Source organism: Mytilus edulis, chromosome 1 (genome assembly GCF_963676685.1).
Source record: "Mytilus edulis chromosome 1, xbMytEdul2.2, whole genome shotgun sequence".
In the NCBI taxonomy this organism is placed as follows: domain Eukaryota; kingdom Metazoa; phylum Mollusca; class Bivalvia; order Mytilida; family Mytilidae; genus Mytilus; species Mytilus edulis.
The window spans coordinates 71927302-71950841 of NC_092344.1; the positions used below are offsets into that span (position 1 = coordinate 71927302).

The following is a 23540-nucleotide window of genomic DNA, read 5'->3' on the forward strand; positions in this document are numbered from 1 at the left end:
GCCACAACAGACAATACCCAATGTATTCTACTTGCTAGTTTAAGCCTTATTTCAACTTTACCCACAACAGACAATACCCAATGTATTCTACTTGCTAGTTTAAGCCTTATTTCAACTTTACCCACAATAGACAATACTCAATGTATTTTTCTTGCTAGTTTAAGCCTTATTTCAACTTTACCCACAACAGACAATACTCAATGTATTTTTCTTGCTAGTTTAAGCCTTATTTCAACTTTACCCACAACAGACAATACCCAATGTATTCTACTTGCTAGTTTAAGCCTTATTTCAACTTTACCCACAATAGACAATACTCAATGTATTCTTCTTGCTAGTTTAAGCCTTATTTCAACTTTACCCACAACAGACAATACCCAATGTATTCTACTTGCTAGTTTAAGCCTTATTTCAACTTTACCCACAATAGACAATACTCAATGTATTCTTCTTGCTAGTTTAAGCCTTATTTCAACTTTACCCACAACAGACAATACCCAATGTATTCTACTTGCTAGTTTAAGCCTTATTTCAACTTTACTCACAATAGACAATACACAATGTATTCTACTTGCTAGTTTAAGCCTTATTTCAACTTTACCCACAATAGACAATACCCAATGTATTCTACTTGCTAGTTTAAGCCTTATTTCAACTTTACCCACAATAGACAATACTCAATGTATTCTACTTGCTAGTTTAAGCCTTATTTCAACTTTACCCACAACAGACAATACTCAATGTATTTTTCTTGCTAGTTTAAGCCTTATTTCAACTTTAGCCACAACAGACAATACCCAATGTATTCTACTTGCTAGTTTAAGCCTTATTTCAACTTTACCCACAACAGACAATACCCAATGTATTCTACTTGCTAGTTTAAGCCTTATTTCAACTTTACCCACAATAGACAATACTCAATGTATTTTTCTTGCTAGTTTAAGCCTTATTTCAACTTTAGCCACAACAGACAATACCCAATGTATTCTACTTGCTAGTTTAAGCCTTATTTCAACTTTACCCACAACAGACAATACTCAATGTATTCTTCTTTCTAGTTTAAGCCTTATTTCAACTTTACCCACAACAGACAATACCCAATGTATTCTTCTTGCTAGTTTAAGCCTTATTTCAACTTTACCCACAATAGACAATACTCAATGTATTCTTCTTGCTAGTTTAAGCCTTATTTCAACTTTACCCACAATAGACAATACCCAATGTATTCTACTTGCTAGTTTAAGCCTTATTTCAACTTTACCCACAATAGACATACCCAATGTATTCTTCTTGCTAGTTTAAGCCTTATTTCAACTTTACCCACAACAGACAATACCCAATGTATTCTACTTGCTAGTTTAAGCCTTATTTTAACTTTACCCACAATAGACAATACCCAATGTATTCTTCTTGCTAGTTTAAGCCTTATTTCAACTTTACCCACAATAGACAATACCCAATGTATTCTACTTGCTAGTTTAAGCCTTATTTTAACTTTACCCACAATAGACAATACCCAATGTATTCTACTTGCTAGTTCAAGGCTTATTTTAACTTTACCCACAATAGACAATACCCAATGTATTCTACTTGCTAGTTTAAGCCTTATTTTAACTTTACCCACAATAGACAATACCCAATGTATTCTACTTGCTAGTTCAAGGCTTATTTCAACTTTACCCACAATAGACAATACCCAATGTATTCTACTTGCTAGTTCAAGCCTTATTTCAACTTTACCCACAATAGACAATACCCAATGTATTCTACTTGCTAGTTCAAGCCTTATTTCAACTTTACCCACAATAGACATACCCAATGTATTCTTCTTGCTAGTTCAAGCCTTATTTCAACCATGTTTTCTCAATTAGGATTAGATAATATTATTTGTTTTTTTAGGAGAGACTTCCACAGATCCAATGGAAGTAACAACTCCTCAGCCAGAAACCAATGATCCTAAAACTTGCCCCATTATTCCAGGGAGAGAGACCTATATAGAAATAGAGAAAGGCAGGACTGGACTCGGATTGAGTATAGTTGGTGGCAATGATACATTATTGGTATGAAGATCTTCATTATATGATGTATAATTTCAAACTATTCAGTTTCATTCAATGTGTTTTTTTTAACAGCACTGTGTTAAAATAATCAAAATGGAATCAAATACTTTTTAAAAAGATATGGAGATGTGATATGATTGCTAATGAGATTACTATCTAGGCTCAAATGATGTACAGCCTTGAACAATGACAAAAACCTATCCTGCACAGTTACCCATAAAAGGCCTTGACATGAAAAATATATAACAATTTAAGTTAGTAAAAGAATGTTTTGATTTAAAACAATTCAATTAAAAAAAATATATGACTGTCATGAAACAACAACATTCACTGAATAACAAGCTTCTGACTTGGGCCAGGTACATACAGAATATGGCTGGTTTAACATGTATAAACATTTTCTAAATATGAGTTTATATTTATAATTTTAAGGGATAGAATAAAACTCTGACAAATCTGAAACTAAAACAATATTGAATGATTACCTTTTTTACCTTGAACTTTTTTTTGATAGGGTGCTATAATTGTACATGAAGTTTATGAAGATGGGGCAGCTTCCAGAGATGGGAGGTTATGGGCTGGTGACCAAGTGTTAGAAGTAAGATACAGCATACAATCAATTTAGAAACGATCTATACCCATAATATTGAAAATATTTCAATTACAAAAAAAATATGTAGCTAAAAACCTTGTTATCAGTTATGGATAATAAAAGTTTAAATAGATTATTGCAGATGTAAGAATGTTTATGCTTCTGGTGACAGCTCCAAAATGTAAAAATAAACAAAGAAGTCACTGATACATTGCATTTCGTTATTTTATTATTAAATATATATCTAAGGCACCCATACCAATGAACTAAGTAATGTCAGAGACACAAGATATAAATTACTGGAAATATAACATTTGTTTATTTCCCCTTTATTTTAAATGGTGCTTAATGTTTATATATATTATTTATTTGAAAATTATGCAGAAGTAAATGCCATCTTACAAATAAGTTCTGACATATGAAATGTTAAAAATTTAAATTCAAAATTTGTTGTTTATGAAAAAAAGTAGCAGGAACAAGCTTGGTTTACGAATAATAAAATATATGTATTCATTGATATATTGTGTTGTAGGTGAACAATGAGGAATTACGAGAAGCTTCACATGATTATGCAATACAGGTGCTACGTCAGACTCCTGCTACCGTGGGAATTCTAGTCTTCCGTGACGATAATCAAGTCAAAGAAGAGGACATTTATGATATTTTTACAGTAGAACTCAATAAAAAACAAGGCCGTGGATTAGGTCTCAGTATTGTTGGCAAACGTAATGATGTTGGAGTTTATATATCAGACATCGTAAGTTATGTACAGTAAATTATTGCGAGGTTTTTTTGTTCATGTGAATAATGTGACAGGATGAGTTTAATGTTGGTTTAGCAATAATAAGTACTCTGAATTTGATACATTTCTTTATTTCAGACTTTCCTGAAATTGCAATACTTGATCTCACATCCTTAAAAAAAATGATAACTACATTCATTTACTGATGTCAAAACAACTATCAACCATTTATTGGTTATACAGTGTTTATATAACTTAGGTTCAATCCACAGTCATATCAAATAAAACACATAAACATTGATATTGCTGTAAAAAATTAATATCAACTCAACAGAAGTCAAATCAACAACTACCCTCTAGGTGTTGCCAGACGGTGTCCAGTTGGAGGGAAATCTCTAACTTAGGAGGCTTGAAGGTATAAAAATTTCAGAAAAAAATCAAACATTTGTTTTTCATTACAAATTTTATTTATTTCCTTTTGTAGTTGTTACTTTATCATATGGTACAAAAATCATTCAAAAAAATCAATTTGTGGTGGCCTCAGATGACTTTCAAAATGTATACATCATTGAAAAAGTTCCAAATTATCTCCCTTTGGTGGAAAAATGCCATTTTTTGGCTCTAAAATTGAAATATCTTTTTCAACTCATCGGTGACCTATCTTTTTTAATATCATTTCCATATAAGCTGTACTTAAACTAAATTATTGTAAAATTTTAGCGATTTCTGTAATAAATTTCTTTTTTTTATTTCGATATTACCTTTATTTCTCCTATTACTTCAACAGAAAAAAAACACCTTTACAAAAATGTATGCATCTTTCGAAGGCAGATTGTGAGTGCAAATGAACGATGACCCCACTTTTTTATTTTATTTTTCTATTAACTATAAGATAAAGTTCATTTATAGAAAAATATAGAGAAATCCTATATAAATGATTTAGACCCGCGAACCCCCTTAAGACTGATGTCTTTTATTTTATTTATAAAATCATGTTGAAACAAACAAGGTCAGCTTAGTGTGTAAACATTGATATCACCACACATGATACAAAGTATTGTTTTAAATTTTGAAGGGTTGCACATTGCTGTTACATCATTCACAGATTTCTAACATTTAATACTACCTGTCTACTGCTCATGAAAAAATATCAAGGTTTATTTTGACATGTAGCAAGTAAATAATTTATCAGCTATATTGAAAATTTATGCTTTGAATGTTAAAAATTTATAGAAATACTTGTTGACTTCTTTTAATTTTACCTATTAATGATTTACTATATAGGTGAAGGGTGGAGTATCTGAATCTGATGGTAGACTGATGCAAGGTGATCAAATATTGGCTGTCAACGGTGAAGATATGCGAAATGCAACTCAGGAATATGCAGCTGCTGTCTTAAAGGTAGATAACTCTATTTTGGCACCAAGCAGTTAAACATTAAAACAGTTTCTCTCATTTGAGCAATATTATAACTACCAAATCTGCAATGAAAATTGACAAAAATTTGTCATAGTGAAAGAAATATATGATTCAAATTAATTTTAGTTATGAATACAAATTTTTATGGTTTGTGAATCAGCTGTCATTTTCCTACCATATGAAATAAAAAGACAATATAAATACATTGTCAGCAGTTTATACTGCAACTTTTTGTGAAAAAAATTGTCAAAATTACACACAAAAAGGTGAAAACAATGAGACTTGACAGCACAGACCATGTTGAACCTGGAAACAAATGTTCCCAATGCTATTCATTGATGCTGGGTACCAGTAGACTATACCTGAAGTAGAAATATAAAGCAAAGTTAAATATAAAGCAAAGTTTTATATGTACATCTTTAAATGTGATACAAATGCACTGATTACAGTATAAAATACTCTTATAGATTTGTAATATCAATGGCATTTTCTACCATTGCGATACAAATTCTAATAAAATGAAAGATATACATTTCCGTTTGTTTATAACAAAATATATTTCTCTGTATTGTAGACATCACTCGGCAAAGTCACATTAACTGTTGGAAGATTAAAAGCTGGATCTCGTGCCTCGTCTCGGAAACAGTCAAACCCAGGTGGTCTGAAAAAGTCAGAATCTACTGCTAGCAATAAATCTAAAGGAGGAAGACATTCTAAGAGTAGGTTTTCTTATTCCATATCATACCTCCAACTCACAGACCTCACCCATATATATATATTTTTAGTGTTAAATTGTTCATTACAAACTTAATCCTACATTTCTCTTTGAGTTTAATTCTCACAAAGCACCAACAAAGTATTTTAAGCTTTTAATGTTTTTTTTTCTTTTAGATTTTGTACCAGATTGCTAGTTAACCTTTAGTGAACTATTTTTCTTGTGTTGTGGCAGTGTTTTCTATAACGCTTTATATTCATCACTGCTTTTATTAAGAGTTTGATTTTCAGAATTTTCCATTTTTCTAAAATTTAATTTATTCTCCTACACAAGGATAAGGACAGATGGAACAGTCAGAAATTTTGATATTTTTTAACATGGAACATAAGTGGAATTTTTAACTTTTCTTTTTTAAAACGATATAAAATTGGTACTCAATATCTATATTATAATTTAAGTTTTATTCATTCATATTTCTGTTGAAAAATTTATAATGAAAAATTCCTCATATATTTCACATTATGTTTCTTTGATGGAATTTTTCTTAATTTAAATTATCAACATAATTTATTTAATGGAAAATGGTTTCCCACATCCAGTGATAGATTAAATATGCTCCCTATTTTATTTCAAACGTTAAATTTTTCTAATGAGTACCACTAGCCTGATAAGCAAGTGAAATTTTTTATTTGTTTAAAGACAAATGAAAGGAAAAAACCTATAAATTTGTCTTTTAATTATTCTTTTTAAGAACCTTACGACACGTAGATTATATTGGATTCTGAAAATCAGAGATTTACTGTTTCAATGATGTTGTGTGCTAACTATTATTTTATGATTTTTTCCACAGGTCTTCCTTCTTCAAAAAGCTATTAAACCTGGTTATCATTGGTTTAAACAATCTTACTTTCAGTTTGCTGATAGGACATTTCATTATTTTGGCCTTTGCCAGAAATTGACTTTACAAACATTGATAACATTCCATCTATACAGATGTAGAATATATTTGTTATTTTATTGAAAGCATTGAGTAATCTTATTTTATACTTCTCTAGTTAGTTGACAAGAGGAATATTACGAAAATTGAAATTTTAGTGAAATTTTTGTGACGATTATAAATTATTATTGTTCTAATAGAAATGAATTTCCTATTTGCAAATCAATGTTTTTGTTGAAAATATTGAAGTAAATATCCTTGATAAAGGTTATTCTCTGCAAACTATCTAGATAAAGAAATAGAGAATTCTGAAAAGAAAGATAACTCATGACTGAAGAAAATGATTTGCAAATAGGGAATAACAACTATGTTACATACTGTTATGAGAACAGATTTATTTATGGTTGCATAAGCACTGTTGCTATTTTGTGATAAGATTTTTGTATTTATTGAGATTTTATTTATACATTTAAATTTGGAGAAAAAAACACAACTTTCAAATTTTTGAAAATATAATTTTTTTTCCCCTGTCGAATTAATTTTTTAATGACCAGTTATAACCAGGGTAATTAGCTTACATGAGTAAGTTATAACAGGGCATGAAGGAGTATAAAGCATGTTATTAATGTTGCAGGCCTAACATCTGAACTGAACCAATTCAAAAATTTTCACATTTAAAGATTTACACATTTACAAGTCCTGAAATGTTGAAAAAGTATCAAAATCTGAAAAAATGTGTTTTCAAGCCTTGAAAAAGAATAGAATTTGTATATTTAGACAATTTATGAAAATAGTTTTTTTTTATGAAACTGGCAATATAGAAACCCATGTCATCAAATTGTTGAATTTTTTTTTTTCCACTATCAAAAAAGATGAAAACCCTTTTGGCAAGCTTTCTACAATATTTTGGACTTTATGTTTTATAAGTTACATGAGTTTGCATAATTACGCATACAGATATTTGAAATATCAGTATACATTATCGGAAAAAGGTCTATTCATTCTCTTACAAAACACATTGTGCAACCCAGCAATTTGAGTCTACGACCCTTTTTTGAATTGGTTCACTTAATATAGTGACATGGTGCCTTATAAATATGACAGAAAAAAGAAAATTGGATAATAAAAAAAAAGTGGTTAAGAAATTGGACAGTAGTAGTTGCACATTGGTAAATTGTACTTCACAAAGCATGGTAAGCTGTGTAGTTTTTTATTAACCTTTTTTTTGTACAGGTATTTTATCGTCAAGATGTTGTTATTAGTTTTTGTTGACCCTGCCATCAGAATTGATGTTATCAAAACAACTTTTTTTGTGTGTTCCTGTGTGCTCCTGTTTTGCAGATTTTTTTTTGCATTTTCCAAGTTTGGTTTTGTACTGTTCAGAAATATTTACTCTATGATTATCTTCCCGTCAAGGCTTCTTTGTGGATGACCTTGAAAGTTGTCTCCTTAAATTTAACCATACACATCAGAAATATGAAATTGATTTGTTACAGGGCTGGTAAGAACAACATTTCAAATTCCAAATTTCCCAGTACATTTACTAGTACATGGCTAAAATTACTTTTTTACTGTTTGAAAATTATATAATTAAAATATTTTCTCTTGTCATGATAGACACAGGCTCTTCAGTTTATGACTAAAGACCTTCATATTTCCTAAAGTTGTATTGGCTATTATCAAGTATTTCATATGATTCCTATTCTCTATATGTTATGATCACATATCTCCTATTTCCAATTTTTTTTTAAGGGAGAGTGATTTTACTCAGTAAAGCGTTTGTAAAAGGCAGTTTCATCAAAACATTTTGGGCTTTTATGTGATTTGAATAATCTGTTAATTAGATTCAAAAAATGTTTTGCCACAAGGGCACCAGTGATTTTTGAGAGATAGGTCTCTTAGCCTAGGTCTTCTCCATGTATAGAGATAAAAAAAAAAAAAAAAAAGAATACACTCTAAAAGTGATTAAGATCTTCATCTAGCCATTGGTCTCACATAGTCTTTTAATATACAGCTAGAAATAGATAATCTAGAAATCAATATATATGTTATAAGGCAGTATTATCATTATAGTAAATTCTTTCATTTAATAATTGTCTGAGATAACAAAATGATGAATAATTCTATTCAAGATTTGCCATATGTTAAAACTAAGTATACAGCAATACTCTTTTAATAATAAAAAAAAATGGTGATAAATATACCAGCTAGTGGCAGATCCAGAAATTTTCATTAAAAGGGGATGATGGTGGGCTGAGCCCCCCAAAATGCTTCAGTGATTCCGTAACTAATTCATCAAATTTTCCCACAAAGATGGGGGGCCAGGGGCTTTCCCTTCTGAATCCCCCTCACAGACACTTGTCTCAGATTTTATTTCCTATATATCTATATTAAGGTATATAGGGGGAAACAAATTCTGGGACAAATGCCTGTGATCCCCCAATGCCAACTTTTTACAATGTAGTTTGTACATAATCTAAAGATTTTTTTACATCACATATTTTATTTTGTTAAGAAAGAAAATGTAATAGCTTTCTTTGTCAGAATTTAGATATTTTCATCTATACTTGGTTTCCCTGATGGTTAGATGTTTGTCTTATGTTAACTTACAAAACTTTTTCTTCTTTTTTTCTTTTCTAAGGGTAAATTTACATCATTAATTTCAAGATTTTCAAATTAAACCCTTCCTTTGTTTATATAACAGAGTAGTCCAATTGTTATTTTTGTAAAAAAATCTTTATTGTTTTTGAATGTATGTGGATTTTCATATGCATACCTCATCCATTTTACTAAAGTCTTAACACATTTCTACATTGGTGAAAATAACATCATTGGCAGCAAGTGGAGCATGGCATTTTTTTAAATGTGCATAGAAGATTTTGTTCAGTATTTGATAGACTTTTTATTTGTAGCCGGTTTTAGTTCCTCAGTTTTATTAGTTCTATTTTCGGTTTGGAAAACAAAGATTAATATTGAAAATTTTCATCCAAATAATTGTCTGAGATAACAAAATGATGAATGGTTACTGCAACTTTTCATGCTGAAAAAAATGAGGTTTATTATTATTATGAAAATTTACATTGTCTTGAATTGTATAATATTTGTTTCATAATGTCAAAAAAGAAAAGAGAATGCTGCTTGATAGTGCTTACGCAAATTGAAAGCTTAGAAATTAGGACAATGTGTATCATCATACTGACTTTAAGCATTAGGGCCAATTTTCAAGAATAATTTCAAACTATGCTTAACTTCAAAGTGTTGCAGCTCCATGTTCATTGAGGTTCTAACAATATTTTGGCTGATCTCTAAACAGGGATAAACCAAATTACATTTCAATGGTAGTATCTATACCTCCATATTCATCATCACACAATAAGAAATAAATCAAAAATGCATATTTTTTTTTTTCGTTAAATGCAATGGTTGTGTTCCTTCTTGTTTCATTTTACCATAATTTTTTTTTTTAATCACCAAGACGGGGATTTTTTTTTTTTTTTGTCTTTTTAGTGTGTGTATTTTATTGCCTTGGTATTAGCATAGGGTTCTTATGGGAAGGGCAAAATTACAGAAGGCATTTTATTTGTACAACTAAAGTTTTATCGCCATGGAAACATTAGCATTTTCATGAGGTTGCTTTTTACTTTTATATATTTTTGTACTGTTGTTAGTTATTATGTTTGTAAATAAGATGTTTCTGTTCATGGTTTTCTTGAAGTATATTTTAGGGTTATGGAAAATGTTGATAAATAAATAAAACGGAAAATAAATTTTAAACAATATATTTTGTCATTGTTTGTTATACTGATTGCTGACAAAGTTGGGCTGGTAATGTTTAAAATGAAAATGCAAAAAGTCTTGTAGAACTAAGAGTGATATTCATTGGTGAACAGAGCTTATTGGGTTTTTTTTTCTTGTTGGTTTGTCTTGACAAGGCTTACAATATGTTATTTTTCGGCTGATTGCAGCATTTTGACAAGATTCTTTTGTTTTGTGTCTGAAATACTCGGGGAAGGGGGGGAGGGGAACAGTCGTGTGCAAATGCTAAAAATGGAGACAAAGCTGAACAAAATTTGCACATTAATTTCTAAAGTAAACCTGATACTGGCTTATACAAAGTTACGATATAGAAAATAAGAACATATTTTGGTTTTGACACAAAACTCCATGTTGCAAGAAAGGTAATAGGGTTATAAGTTAAATTACAGAAGCCCTCTAGATTTTTTTTAATTTTGATAAATGCACTCCATGTCATATTAGAAACATCAGTGATGGTTTTTGAGGCAGTAACAAAATGGTAAGCATAATGTAAATGTCCATTTAACTTTGTGTAAATTGTGACATTTTAAATAAATTATATTTAACAGTCTATTATTTGAACTTGGAATTATTTTTAACTATGGAATTTGCTTGATTTCTTGTTATTGAAATTTTTAATAAATTCCATGATTATTCTGTACTGAAATGTTCTGTGCTGCGCACAACACTTTCTATTACAAAGAAAAAAGTATATTTTCAACAGAATGTACTGTGCCGTGCACAACACTATCTAACCAAAATACATTGTATGGAAAGTGTTATTAACCGCCCAAAAGATCATAATACAAAATAAACATGGAATTTATAAAAAATTTTGAGCACAAGAAATTATGCAAATTCCATAATTAAAAATAATTCCAAGTTCAAATGATAGCCTGTTATTTATTAATCTGGAGGCATAGGCGATATTTCTCTTCGATGTAATCCTGCTAATTTTATGTCTTCAACTTCCCAAATTTAGTCAAATATTGGTTGATTGAAATGTTTAAATAATGGGTATAATTACATTGAAATATGCAAATATAGACTATTTATTTGCATGCTTGAAAACTGATCTAAGTTCACATACCTACTAGGATCCGAGTTGTTCCTCTTTTTATACAAAAAGGTACTCTTTGGTTGGGGGATGACAATTGTCAATCGTTGTTTTCTTTAAAATATAAGAGATATAAATTTGAAGCAAGGGCAACTGTCATTATATTCACATATCCAGAGGAATTTTATTATACCTTATATCTGTCAAGTGAGTTTTGTGTTTGATTTTTTATTAAATTACAAACTTTCCCTACTTTATGTTTTAGCTGTTAGTGAAGACTTGAACCATGTACGAATTGTAGAACTAACCCATGATGTGTCAGGGTCCCTAGGATTGAGTATAGCAGGTGGTATTGGTAGTTCACTAGGGGATACTGCTGTTCTGATAGCTAACCTAACACCAGGGGGAGCTGCTGCCAGATCACAGAAACTAAAGGTATGTCAGAGAAAGGATCTTTATCTTTAGGATCAAGTATGGCTGATTGTATTGGGAATTCTTTTTGAACTTTTGTCATTTGTGAAAACAAGCCATTGACAAAAGGGGTTTTGTCATTTCCATTCCATTATTTAAAGCATTAATGCATTAAAAACATATTTGTTACATACATTGTATTAGGTGAAATATATTTCAATAGTTATGAAGACATGGAGAATTATATACAGATGTGATATAGATGACAGTTTGCTTCAGTATTTTTTTAGTAGCAGCAAACAATTAATTTTTTTTCACATCCAGGTTGACTTCATATAATATAATATATATACAATTTCTTTAAAAAAAATACAGTGTATGAAAGTTTTGATAGTTATAATGAGTTTATATAAAAGATCATTCTTTTCTTTTGACCTTAAATAAGACATTGATATTTTAATCTATACATTTCAGATTGGAGATAAAATTATCCAGATAAATGACAGAGAAACAGATGGAATGTCACATGATGATGCTGTACAGTTACTGAAATCTGGTGGTCCAGTTACCTTAATGGTAACTCAAGGTAAGTTAGATGGGGTTACTCATGATGATGCTGTACAGTTACTGAAATCTGGTGGTCCAGTTACCTTAATGGTAACTCAAGGTAAGTTAGATGAAGTTACTCATGATGATGCTGTACAGTTATTGAAATCTGGTGGTCCAGTTACCTTAATGGTAACTCAAGGTAAGTTAGATATGGTTATTCATGATGATGCTGTACAGTTATTGAAATCTGGTGGTCCAGTTACCTTAATGGTAACTCAAGGTAAGTTAGATGGGGTTACTCATGATGATGCTGTACAGTTATTGAAATCTGGTGGTCCAGTTACCTTAATGGTAACTCAAGGTAAGTTAGATGGGGTTACTCATGATGATGCTGTACAGTTATTGAAATCTGGTGGTCCAGTTACCTTAATGGTAACTCAAGGTAAGTTAGATGGGGTTACTCATGATGATGCTGTACAGTTATTGAAATCTGGTGGTCCAGTTACCTTAATGGTAACTGGGGTTACTCATGATGATGCTGTACAGTTATTGAAATCTGGTGGTCCAGTTACCTTAATGGTAACTCAAGGTAAGTTAGATGGGGTTACTCTTGCTGATGCTGTACAGTTACTGAAATCTGGTGGTCCAGTTACCTTAATTGTAACTCAAGGTAAGTTAGATGGGGTTACTCATGATGATGCTGTACAGTTACTGAAATCTGTTGGTCCAGTTACCTTAATGGTAACTCAAGGTAAATTAGATGGGGTTACTCATGATGATGCTGTACAGTTATTGAAATCTGGTGGTCCAGTTACCTTAATGGTAACTCAAGGTAAGTTAGAGGGGGTTACTCATGATGATGCTGTACAGTTATTTAATGGAAACTCAAGGTAAGTTAGATGGGGTTACTCATGATGATGCTGTACAGTTATTGAAATCTGGTGGTCCAGTTACCTTAATGGTAACTCAAGGTAAGTTAGATAGGGTTACTCATGATGATGCTGTACAGTTATTGAAATCTGGTGGTCCAGTTACCTTAATGGTAACTCAAGGTAAGTTAGATAGGGTTACTCATGATGATGCTGTACAGTTACTGAAATCTGGTGGTCCAGTTACCTTAATGGTAACTCAAGGTAAGTAAGATAGGGTTACTCATGATGATGCTGTACAGTTACTGAAATCTGGTGGTCCCGTTACCTTAATGGTAACTCAAGGTAAGTTAGATGGGGTTACTCATGATGATGCTGTACAGTTATTGAAATCTGGTGGTCCAGTTACCTTAATGGTAACTCAAGGTGAGTTAGATGGGGTTACTCATGATGATGCTGTACAGTTACTGAAATCTGGTGGTCCAGTTACCTTAATGGTAACTCAAGGTAAGTTAGATAGGGTTACTCATGATGATGCTGTACAGTTACTGAAATCTGGTGGTCCAGTTACCTTAATGGTAACTCAAGGTAAGTTAGATGGGGTTACTCATGATGATGCTGTACAGTTATTGAAATCTGGTGGTCCAGTTACCTTAATGGTAACTCAAGGTAAGTTAGATGGGGTTACTCATGATGATGCTGTACAGTTATTGAAATCTGGTGGTCCAGTTACCTTAATGGTAACTCAAGGTAAGTTAGATGGGGTTACTCATGATGATGCTGTACAGTTACTGAAATCTGGTGGTCCAGTTACCTTAATGGTAACTCAGGGTAAGATAGATGGGATTACTCATGATGATGCTGTACAGTTACTGAAATCTGGTGGTCCAGTTACCTTAATGGTAAGTCAAGGTAAGATAGATGGGATTACTTATGATGATGCTGTGCAGTTACTGAAATCTGGTGGTCCAGTTACCTTAATGGTAACTCAAGGTAAGTTAGATGGGGTTACTCATGATGATGCTGTACAGGTACTGAAATCTGGTGGTCCAGTTACCTTAATGGTAACTCAAGGTAAGTCACAAGGGGTTACTCATGATGATGCTGTACAGTAACTGAAATCTGGTGGTTCAGTTACCTTAATGGTAACTCAAGGTAAGTTAGTTGGTCTGATATATGATGATGCTGTACAGTTACTGAAATCTGGTGGTCCAGTTACCTTAATGGTAACTCAAGGTAAGTATGATGGGAATACTCATGATGATGCTGCATAGTTACTGAAATCTAGTTTTCCAGTTACCTTAATGGTAACTCAAGGTAAGTTAGTTGGTCTGATATATGATGATGCTGTACAGTTACTGAAATCTGTAGGTCCAGTTACCTTAATGGTAAATCAAGGTAAGATAGATGGGATTACTCATGATGATGCTGTACAGTTACTGAAATCTGGTGGTCTAGTTACCTTAATGGTAAGTCAAGGTAAGATGAATAGTCTGATGAATAATGCTGATATCTGGTGGTCCAGTTACCTTAATGGTAACTCAAGGTAAGTTAGATGGGGTTACTCATGATGATGCTGTACAGTTATTGAAATCTGGTGGTCCAGTTACCTTAATGGTAACTCAAGGTAAGTTAGATGGGGTTACTCATGATGATGCTGTACAGTTACTGAAATCTGGTGGTCCAGTTACCTTAATGGTAACTCAGGGTAAGATAGATGGGATTACTCATGATGATGCTGTACAGTTACTGAAATCTGGTGGTCCGGTTACCTTAATGGTAAGTCAAGGTAAGATAGATGGGATTACTTATGATGATGCTGTGCAGTTACTGAAATCTGGTGGTCCAGTTACCTTAATGGTAACTCAAGGTAAGTTAGATGGGGTTACTCATGATGATGCTGTACAGGTACTGAAATCTGGTGGTCCAGTTACCTTAATGGTAACTCAAGGTAAGTCACAAGGGGTTACTCATGATGATGCTGTACAGTAACTGAAATCTGGTGGTTCAGTTACCTTAATGATAACTCAAGGTAAGTTAGTTGGTCTGATATATGATGATGCTGTACAGTTACTGAAATCTGGTGGTCCAGTTACCTTAATGGTAACTCAAGGTAAGTATGATGGGATTACTCATGATGATGCTGCATAGTTACTGAAATCTAGTTTTCCAGTTACCTTAATGGTAACTCAAGGTAAGTTAGTTGGTCTGATATATGATGATGCTGTACAGTTACTGAAATCTGTAGGTCCAGTTACCTTAATGGTAAATCAAGGTAAGATAGATGGGATTACTCATGATGATGCTGTACAGTTACTGAAATCTGGTGGTCTAGTTACCTTAATGGTAACTCAAGGTAAGATGAATAGTCTGATGAATAATACTGATATCTGGTGGTCCAGTTACCTTAATGGCAACTCAAGGTAAGTTAGATGGTCTGATGAATGATACTGAAATATTGTTGTCCTGCAAGTTACCTTAATGAATGACATCCCTCCTTCCCTCTTTTATCGTAACACAATCTGTGTGCCAAAATGAATTTAAATGGATATAAAGTATAATACAAGAAAACAAAAGATAGATCATAATATTATCTGCAATTAATACAATAATTATTTTTATACGACCGCAAAATTTGAAAAAATTTTCGTCGTATATTGCTATCACGTTGGCGTCGGCGTCGTCGTCGTCGTCGTCGTCGTCGTCGTCGTCGTCGTCGTCGTCGTCCTGCGTCCGAATACTTTTAGTTTTCGCACTCTAACTTTAGTAAAAGTGAATGGAAATCTATGAAATTTTAACACAAGGTTTATGACCACAAAAGGAAGATTGGTATTGATTTTGGGAGTTTTGGTCCCAACATTTTAGGAATTAGGGGCCAAAAAGGGCCCAAATAAGCATTTTCTTGGTTTTCGCACTATAACTTTAGTGTAAGTTAATAGAAATCTATGAAATTTTGACACAAGGTTTATGACCACAAAAGAACGGTTGGGATTGATTTTGGGAGTTTTGGTTTCAAGAGTTTAGGAATTAGGGGCCAAAAAAGGGCCCAAATTAGCATTATTCTTGGTTTTCGCACAATAACTTTAGTTTAAGTAAATAGAAATCAATGAAATTTAAACACAATGTTAATCACTACAAAAGGAAGGTTGGTATTGATTTTGGGAGTTTAGGTCCCAACAGTTTAGGAATTAGGGGCCAAAAAGGGACCCAAATAAGCATTTTTCTTGGTTTTCGCACCATAACGTTAGTATAAGTAAATAGAAATCTATGAAATTTAAACACAAGGTTTATGACCATAAAAGGAAGGTTGGGTTTGATTTTGGGAGTTTTGGTCCAAACAGTTTAGGAATAAGGGGCCCAAAGGGTCCAAATTGAACTTTGTGTGATTTCATCAAAAATTGAATAATTGGGGTTCTTTGATATGCCAAATCTAACTATGTATGTAGATTCTTAATTTTTGGTCCCGTTTTCAAATTGGTCTACATTAAGGTCCAAAGGGTCCAAAATTAAACTTAGTTTGATTTTAACAAAAATTGAATCCTTGGGGTTCTTTGATATGCTGAATTTAAAAATGTACTTAGATTTTTAATTATTGGCCTAGTTTTCAAGTTGGTCCAAATGGGGGTCCAAAATTAAATTTTGTTTGATTTCATCAAAATTGAATAAATGGGTTCTTTGATATGCCAAATCTAACTGTGTATGTAGATTCTTAATTTTTGGTCCCGTTTTCAAATTGGTCTACATTAAGGTCCAAAGGGTCCAAAATTAAACTTAGTTTGATTTTAACAAAAATTGAATCCTTGGGGTTCTTTGATATGCTGAATTTAAAAATGTACTTAGATTTTTAATTATTGGCCTAGTTTTCAAGTTGGTCCAAATGGGGGTCCAAAATTAAATTTTGTTTGATTTCATCAAAATTGAATAAATGGGTTCTTTGATATGCCAAATCTAACTGTGTATGTAGATTCTTAATTTTTGGTCCAGTTTTCAAATTGGTCTACATTAAGGTCCAAAGGGTCCAAAATTAAACTAAGTTTGATTTTAACAAAAATTAAATTCTTGGGCTTATTTGATATGCTTTATCTAAATATGTACTTTGATTTTTTATTATGGGCCCAGTTTTCAAGTTGGTCCAAATCAGGATTCCATATCAAGTATTGTGCAGTAGCAAGAAATTTTTAATTGCACAGTATTGCACAATAGCAAGAAATATCTAATTGCACAATATTGTGCAATAGCAATTAATTTTCAATTGGAGTTATCTTTCTTTGTATAGAATAGTAGTTGATAATATATGTTGGAAATTTGCCAGACATGACTATGATGTCATTTTATATTTTCATTTGCCAATAACTTTATGTAAATAACTTCATTGGAAATTTGCCAATATAAAATGTTGCTGATGAAGCTTTTTTTCCTTATCTTATCTAAAATGTTTTTAGATAATGTATGTTGGACATTTGCCAGACATGACTATGATGTCATATTCTATTTTTATTTGCCAATAACTTTATGTAAATAACTTCATTGGAAATTTGCCAATATAAAATGTTGCTGATGAAGTTTTTTTTATTGTTTTATACAATAAACAATGTATATTCACTTTTACTATCAACCAATCTTTACCATTCAGTGATAACAAGCACTTTATTTTACATTTTAATATTTTATGATGTATTTAAAAGAGTAGTTATTGTTGCAAACTCCATTAGAAATTTGAATTGATATCAGTTTTGGAAAAAGGGAAACGGGGATGTGAAAAAAAGGAGGGGGGGTTTAATTTTTGTCATTTCAGATTTCATAAATAAAAAGAAAATTTCTTCAAACATTTTTTTGAGAGGATTAATATTCAACAGCATAGTGAATTGCTCAAAGGCAAAAAAAACTTTTAAGTTCATTAAACCACATTCATTCTGTGTCAGAAACCTATGCTGTGTCAACTATTTAATTTTAGATTTAAAAAGTTTGAAGAAGAAATTTTTAATTGATTTGTAAAATCTTGACATTTGTTTTGTGTAAAAAAAACCCATGTAATGTCAAAAATTTGATCACAATCCAAATTCAGAGCTGTATCACGCTTGAATGTTTTGTCCATACTTGCCCTAACTGTTCAGGGTTCGACCTCTGCGGTCGTATAAAGCTGCGCCCTGCGGAGCACCTGGTTAATGATAGGTATTATTCAGGTTAGATTAATATTATTGGATTAAATTTTATGTATACTAAAGTTGAGAACCAATGATATGATTTTGAATACTTTAAACTCGCACTTGGTTAAAACCATAGTCAGTGTTCAGTTTCTTAAATAAAATGTATTCCAAGTTGAACACAAATCTCGGACATTTACACTATTTGCATGTTATAATTACAGGAGAAGAGACGAGAGTTAGTGTGACTGGTGGTAAAGCTTCCAGGCCAGTTAGTGCTGATATGACACCACAAGATAATGCTGTATTTGATGATGATGGGTTAGTACATTCTTTTGAGTACACGTACCAGTATGCTAAAGTTAAAGATTTATTAATACTTTTAATGATGTGTGTTGAATGTATTACATATAAAAATAAGATGTGGTATGGTTGCCACTGAGACAACTCTCCTCAAGGTATCAAATGTATTACATATAAAAATAAGATGTGGTATGGTTGCCACTGAGACAACTCTCCTCAAGGTATCAAAGGATGTAGAAGTTTATGGATGTTTAAAACTTGAGAAAAGGGCATTCATATTCTTATGCCTCACAGAGAAAAATTCAGAGTTTGGAAATGAATTAACTTCTATCAGACTGTCTGTCACTACATTTTTTGTTGGTTTTTGCCTGAAAAAAAGACTAAAGGTACATTGAACAGTTGCATATTTATATTACAAAATCATGGCCACAGGATTTTTTTTTCTCTAAAATATCTGTTGTTGAACATTTCAATTAAGAATCAGAGTTTTTGTGTCAAAATCTTCTGTTGTTTAAAAACTAAAACAATTTTATTTAGATTAACAGTTCAAGATGTACATGTGCAAAATATTCTGATTCGTCTTAACTTTCACCAATTACCAGTTGTTGAACTTAAGTCAAATACTTTTTTATTGTTCAAGGTGTCTTGAAAGTGAATTCTATACTTTAACCTCAATTTTGTTTACAGAGCTCCACCTCAGTGCAAGACTATAACATTGAACAGGGGACCAGCTGGATTAGGGTTCTCTATTGTAGGAGGTCATGGAAGTCCACATGGAGATTTACCAATCTATGTCAAGAGTGTGTTTGCCCAAGGTGCTGCATCAGTGGAAGGAAACCTGAAACGTGGTGACCAGATATTGTCAGTGAATGGACAAAGTTTAGAAGGATGCACGCACGAAGAAGCTGTTAATATTCTCAAAAATGCAAAGGGAAATGTGACTTTAATGGTTTTAAGCTCATAGCAATTTTTATCATGCAACATAGAAGATTTTGTTTATACATAGAAGAGATTAGGACAAAGAAAGATCTGAACATCAATATATTCCAACACTGATGTGTTCATGGATATGTTTTGCAATAATTACATTACAGTTTACACATAATGTTTGTTAACCAATTTTCTTGCAACTTGCCAGTTCAATATGACCTTGAACTACAGCTGTTTTAAGAAAAGTATTGCAATCATTATTGCTCAGAACCGATTTGCTTTAAGTGATTTTATAATAGATTTTCCTGAAATCCATTTTAGCAATGTAACTCACAACATTTAACTTTTTAAAATAGAAACTTAAAAATTAAATTAGAATTACAACTTGTAAGGGAATTGGTTAATGTTTGCTTGTTTTTGGTTGTAATTTTGCAGAGCTGGTGCTCTACATAATGTTACAATGTAATAACCATTATTATCAGTCTAAACACTGATTTTTTTTTATTTCTAAAGCTCACACAATATTTGTTTTTATACAATTTGTATGACGTATTGACCACATATTTTTTTAACACTAGCTTATAGATAAATGTAGAAATTTCATTCAGTCTGTCAGTGAAAGCACTCAATACCATACACTGACATACTATTATGAATTAACGTAAGAGAATTTGTATTTTTTACTTGCAATTTAGTTTAGAGTTTGGTTGTGTTTTAGTTCATATTTGGTTGTTGTTGAAGGTGATAATACAGAAACTTCTCATAAGACATACATTCAAGGGAGGTAATTTTGTACGTCTAATAAGTCTGTGCAATTGGTTGCAATAACATTAAATGAATAACTTATTGGATAAGAGAAATAACAGACCAGCATTGTATGGTCACATTCATGCACACTTTTAAGTGAATATAGGCAAAGTATTTAATTGTTTTCAAAAGAAAGTAGAATTGCTCAAATAAAGATCAGTGTTTAAATTTTACCAAAATAACTAGAGTTTTTTGAAAGTTATACTAAATATGGCCTTCTTTGAGAAATCATGCTTTTCATTGTTAGGTTCAATTTGCATGTTTTACAATATGAGACATGTGTATTACCATTATAGTCATAAACTGGTGTTCTAAAACAATCTTGTCTACAAGCAGATAAAACATTAAATGATGAGAAGTTTTGTTATTAGTTTAGAAAAAGAAGCAAGTGGTTAAAAATGTATTAGATTAAGTATTCAAAATATGATCACAAAGTAAAATATGTATGCTCTATGTTTTTCTACCATTTATTAATTAATAAAATAACACTTAAGGTGGCTCGGGCCTATTCGAAGTTTCTATCAGAAGTGCTGTATTTTTTTTATTTTATTCTTTACAGAAAGTGATTCAAATTGGTCGAAAAAAAAATATGGGGTCACAGACCATTGAAGCTCAAAATTTTACTTTTAAACAGGTATGTAAAAGGGACCATTTTCAATAAAATGATAGGGAAAATAGAGGTGTTGACATATTTTTATCGGAATATCAAAAAAAAGTTCTGACACTTATTCCAAAACTGTAAAATAAAAAGCTGAAACACAGCTGCAAAGAATGAGCAAATAAAAAACATAGGTCACTGATAAGAAAAAAAAATATTTTGCATTAAAATCCAAATTTTGGTGGGAAAATGGTGAAATCAGTTGAAATGTCATTTTGAGCCTTTCACAGTTTCACATAAGAACGTTAATATTTTTTAGTGACCTAACTACAATGATTTAACATTTCTAATCAATCAAAATATTTTTAAAAATGAAATGGAATATATGACACATACTCTTTGTGTGCATTGTAATTCATGCGTGAAATTATGCGTAGTAAAAAAGTCCTTAATACTTATCACTTTGGTTCAATTTCAAAACTCAGCTCATCATATTCTATTCACTAAAAGTTGAGCATGAACTTTTTCTCCATTCTATTTGTTGTTGACAATTGAAAACCTTTTAATTTTTGAAATACCACTCATATTCTAAATCAAATCTGTCCATCTATACTATCAAGCACTTTGATTTATTTAAATCATGCTTCAATAGGTCTTAAAATAAAAATGTATATCAGGTTTTATAATCCAGACATATACAGAAGGAAAAGAATATATTCAAGTATAAATATTCAGAGCAACACATAAATTTGGTTTTAAATCATAAAATACACAGGAAAATTATCATTCAATAATCTTATATGTTTATATTTTTAAAAGCTTAATTGTCCTGCATATGCATGAATTATTTATAACTGGACATCAAGCAAGCAGCAATTAATCAAATATTTAAAATGAAAAGGCTGTAATGGACATTGTTCAGCTTGGCAAAATATCACAATTTAATCAATTTTTACTTGATAATGAATGTACAATGACATTTCTTGTGCTCTTTGAGATTTTAATAGAAGGCATACTGACTAGGTCAGACTTGATGGTTGTTCATATATACGATTTTTATCTATTTTAAAGTCAGTGAAATCTTTATATCAAGCTTTAGATGGTATATGATTTTATATTTTACCATTTTTCATTTACATGAGGTTGTGTTTAAGTTTGATAATCAAATTTTTGTACAGATCGATAGGTTTAAATGTTGATTTTTATTTTCCAGATTTTAGAATTGTTAACATATCATATCATTTGATCATTTTTCAGTTGTTATATCAAGATTTATACCAATTTATATATTCATCAAATAATTAAAAACATAATTGATTTGGTTTTCTCTTGTTTCTTTTTATTGGACACATGGAATGATAGATGTTTCTGTCAATTAACAATAGAAACATTCAGAGAAACAGCATAAGTTATAATAAAATTGAGAATGGAAATGGGGAATGTGTCAAAGAGACAACAACCCGACCAAATAAAAAAACAACAGCAGAGGGTCACCAACAGGTCTTCAATGTAGCGAGAAATTCCTGCACCCGGAGGCGTCCTTCAGCTGGCCCCTAAACAAATATATACTAGTCCAGTGATAATGAACTCCATACTAATTTCCAAATTGTACACAAGAAACTAAAATTAAAATAATACAAGACTAACAAAGGCCAGAGACTCCTGACTTGGGACAGGCGCAAAAATGCGGCGGGGTTAAACATGTTTGTGAGATCTCAACCCTCCCCCTATACCTCTAACCAATGTAGAAAAGTAAACGCATAACAATATAATGCATATAAAAGAACGAGATGGGGTATGATTGCCAATTAAACAGATATTCAACAAAGTTCAAATGAAGTGGATATGAACAATTACTGTAAAGGAAACCTTGCCTTTAACAATGAGAAAAACCCTGGTATAGTCAGCTATAAAAGGCCCCAAAATAATGAATGAGAAACAATTCCTCTCATTTATAACAAAACAATTACGAAAAAACAATATATGACAGGCATGAACCAAGGACAACCACTTAACTATAAAGTATTGGAATAAAACCACTTATTCAAAGACCACTGCTTTCTTCAGCATCTTGATGTATTTATCTATTGATATCATTGTTTTGACACAATGTCCTTTTTGGCAAAACTCTGAGAAATTTTAAGTAGACTAAAAGCTATTAAATTTGTTAAACTCTAAGGTTATTCTCTGGCTACACAACTCATCCATAGCGGTTTTGATAATCCTTTTAATTTATTTTGAGTTGCTTGATCTTGAACTTTCCCAATTCTAATTCTAAGGTTCCTAGCACACCAGATGAGAAATATATTTACTGCAGGTTAACACTTATTTTTGTTGGATACTAATTTGCATTGAATGTGGACATATTATGTTTTAGTAGATTTGCCATAACCTTACAGTTCTTAGTCGGTTTTACATGTTCCCCATGAAAACTTTTGAATACTTTATTCATATGAGGTTAACCTCATACATGAGCTTCTGGAAATGAACAAAAGAAGCTAACATTATTTCATTAGTTCATGATTGATATGGTATTCAAAAGCTTGTATTTTCTATCATGATTTCCATATATTTGTATGTTATGGTTAAACTCAAGGATATAGCAGCATGAC

At 31.5% G+C, this 23540-nt stretch overlaps 1 protein-coding gene across 17 annotated transcripts in view; it reads left to right on the top strand.

Moving 5' to 3' along the window:
* Positions 1-22251, top strand: part of LOC139488930 (multiple PDZ domain protein-like) — a 160649-nt gene extending 138398 nt beyond the window's left edge. For 14 of the 17 annotated variants that reach the window (XM_071274941.1, XM_071274948.1, XM_071274914.1 and 11 more), the window contains 9 exons: positions 1900-2060; positions 2575-2658; positions 3185-3409; positions 4679-4795; positions 5388-5532; positions 11583-11752; positions 12203-12314; positions 18515-18611; positions 19281-22251. In XM_071274941.1, coding sequence (XP_071131042.1) covers positions 1900-2060; positions 2575-2658; positions 3185-3409; positions 4679-4795; positions 5388-5532; positions 11583-11752; positions 12203-12314; positions 18515-18611; positions 19281-19557 — 1388 coding nt within the window. In that variant the 3' untranslated portion in view covers positions 19558-22251. Of the gene's footprint in view, positions 1-1899; positions 2061-2574; positions 2659-3184; positions 3410-4678; positions 4796-5387; positions 5533-6378; positions 6785-11582; positions 11753-12202; positions 12315-18514; positions 18612-19280 lie in introns of those variants that run through there. The other 3 variants (XM_071274988.1, XM_071274963.1, XM_071275040.1) reach the window with 1 other exon arrangement.
* The last annotated feature ends 1289 nt before the right edge of the window (positions 22252-23540 follow it).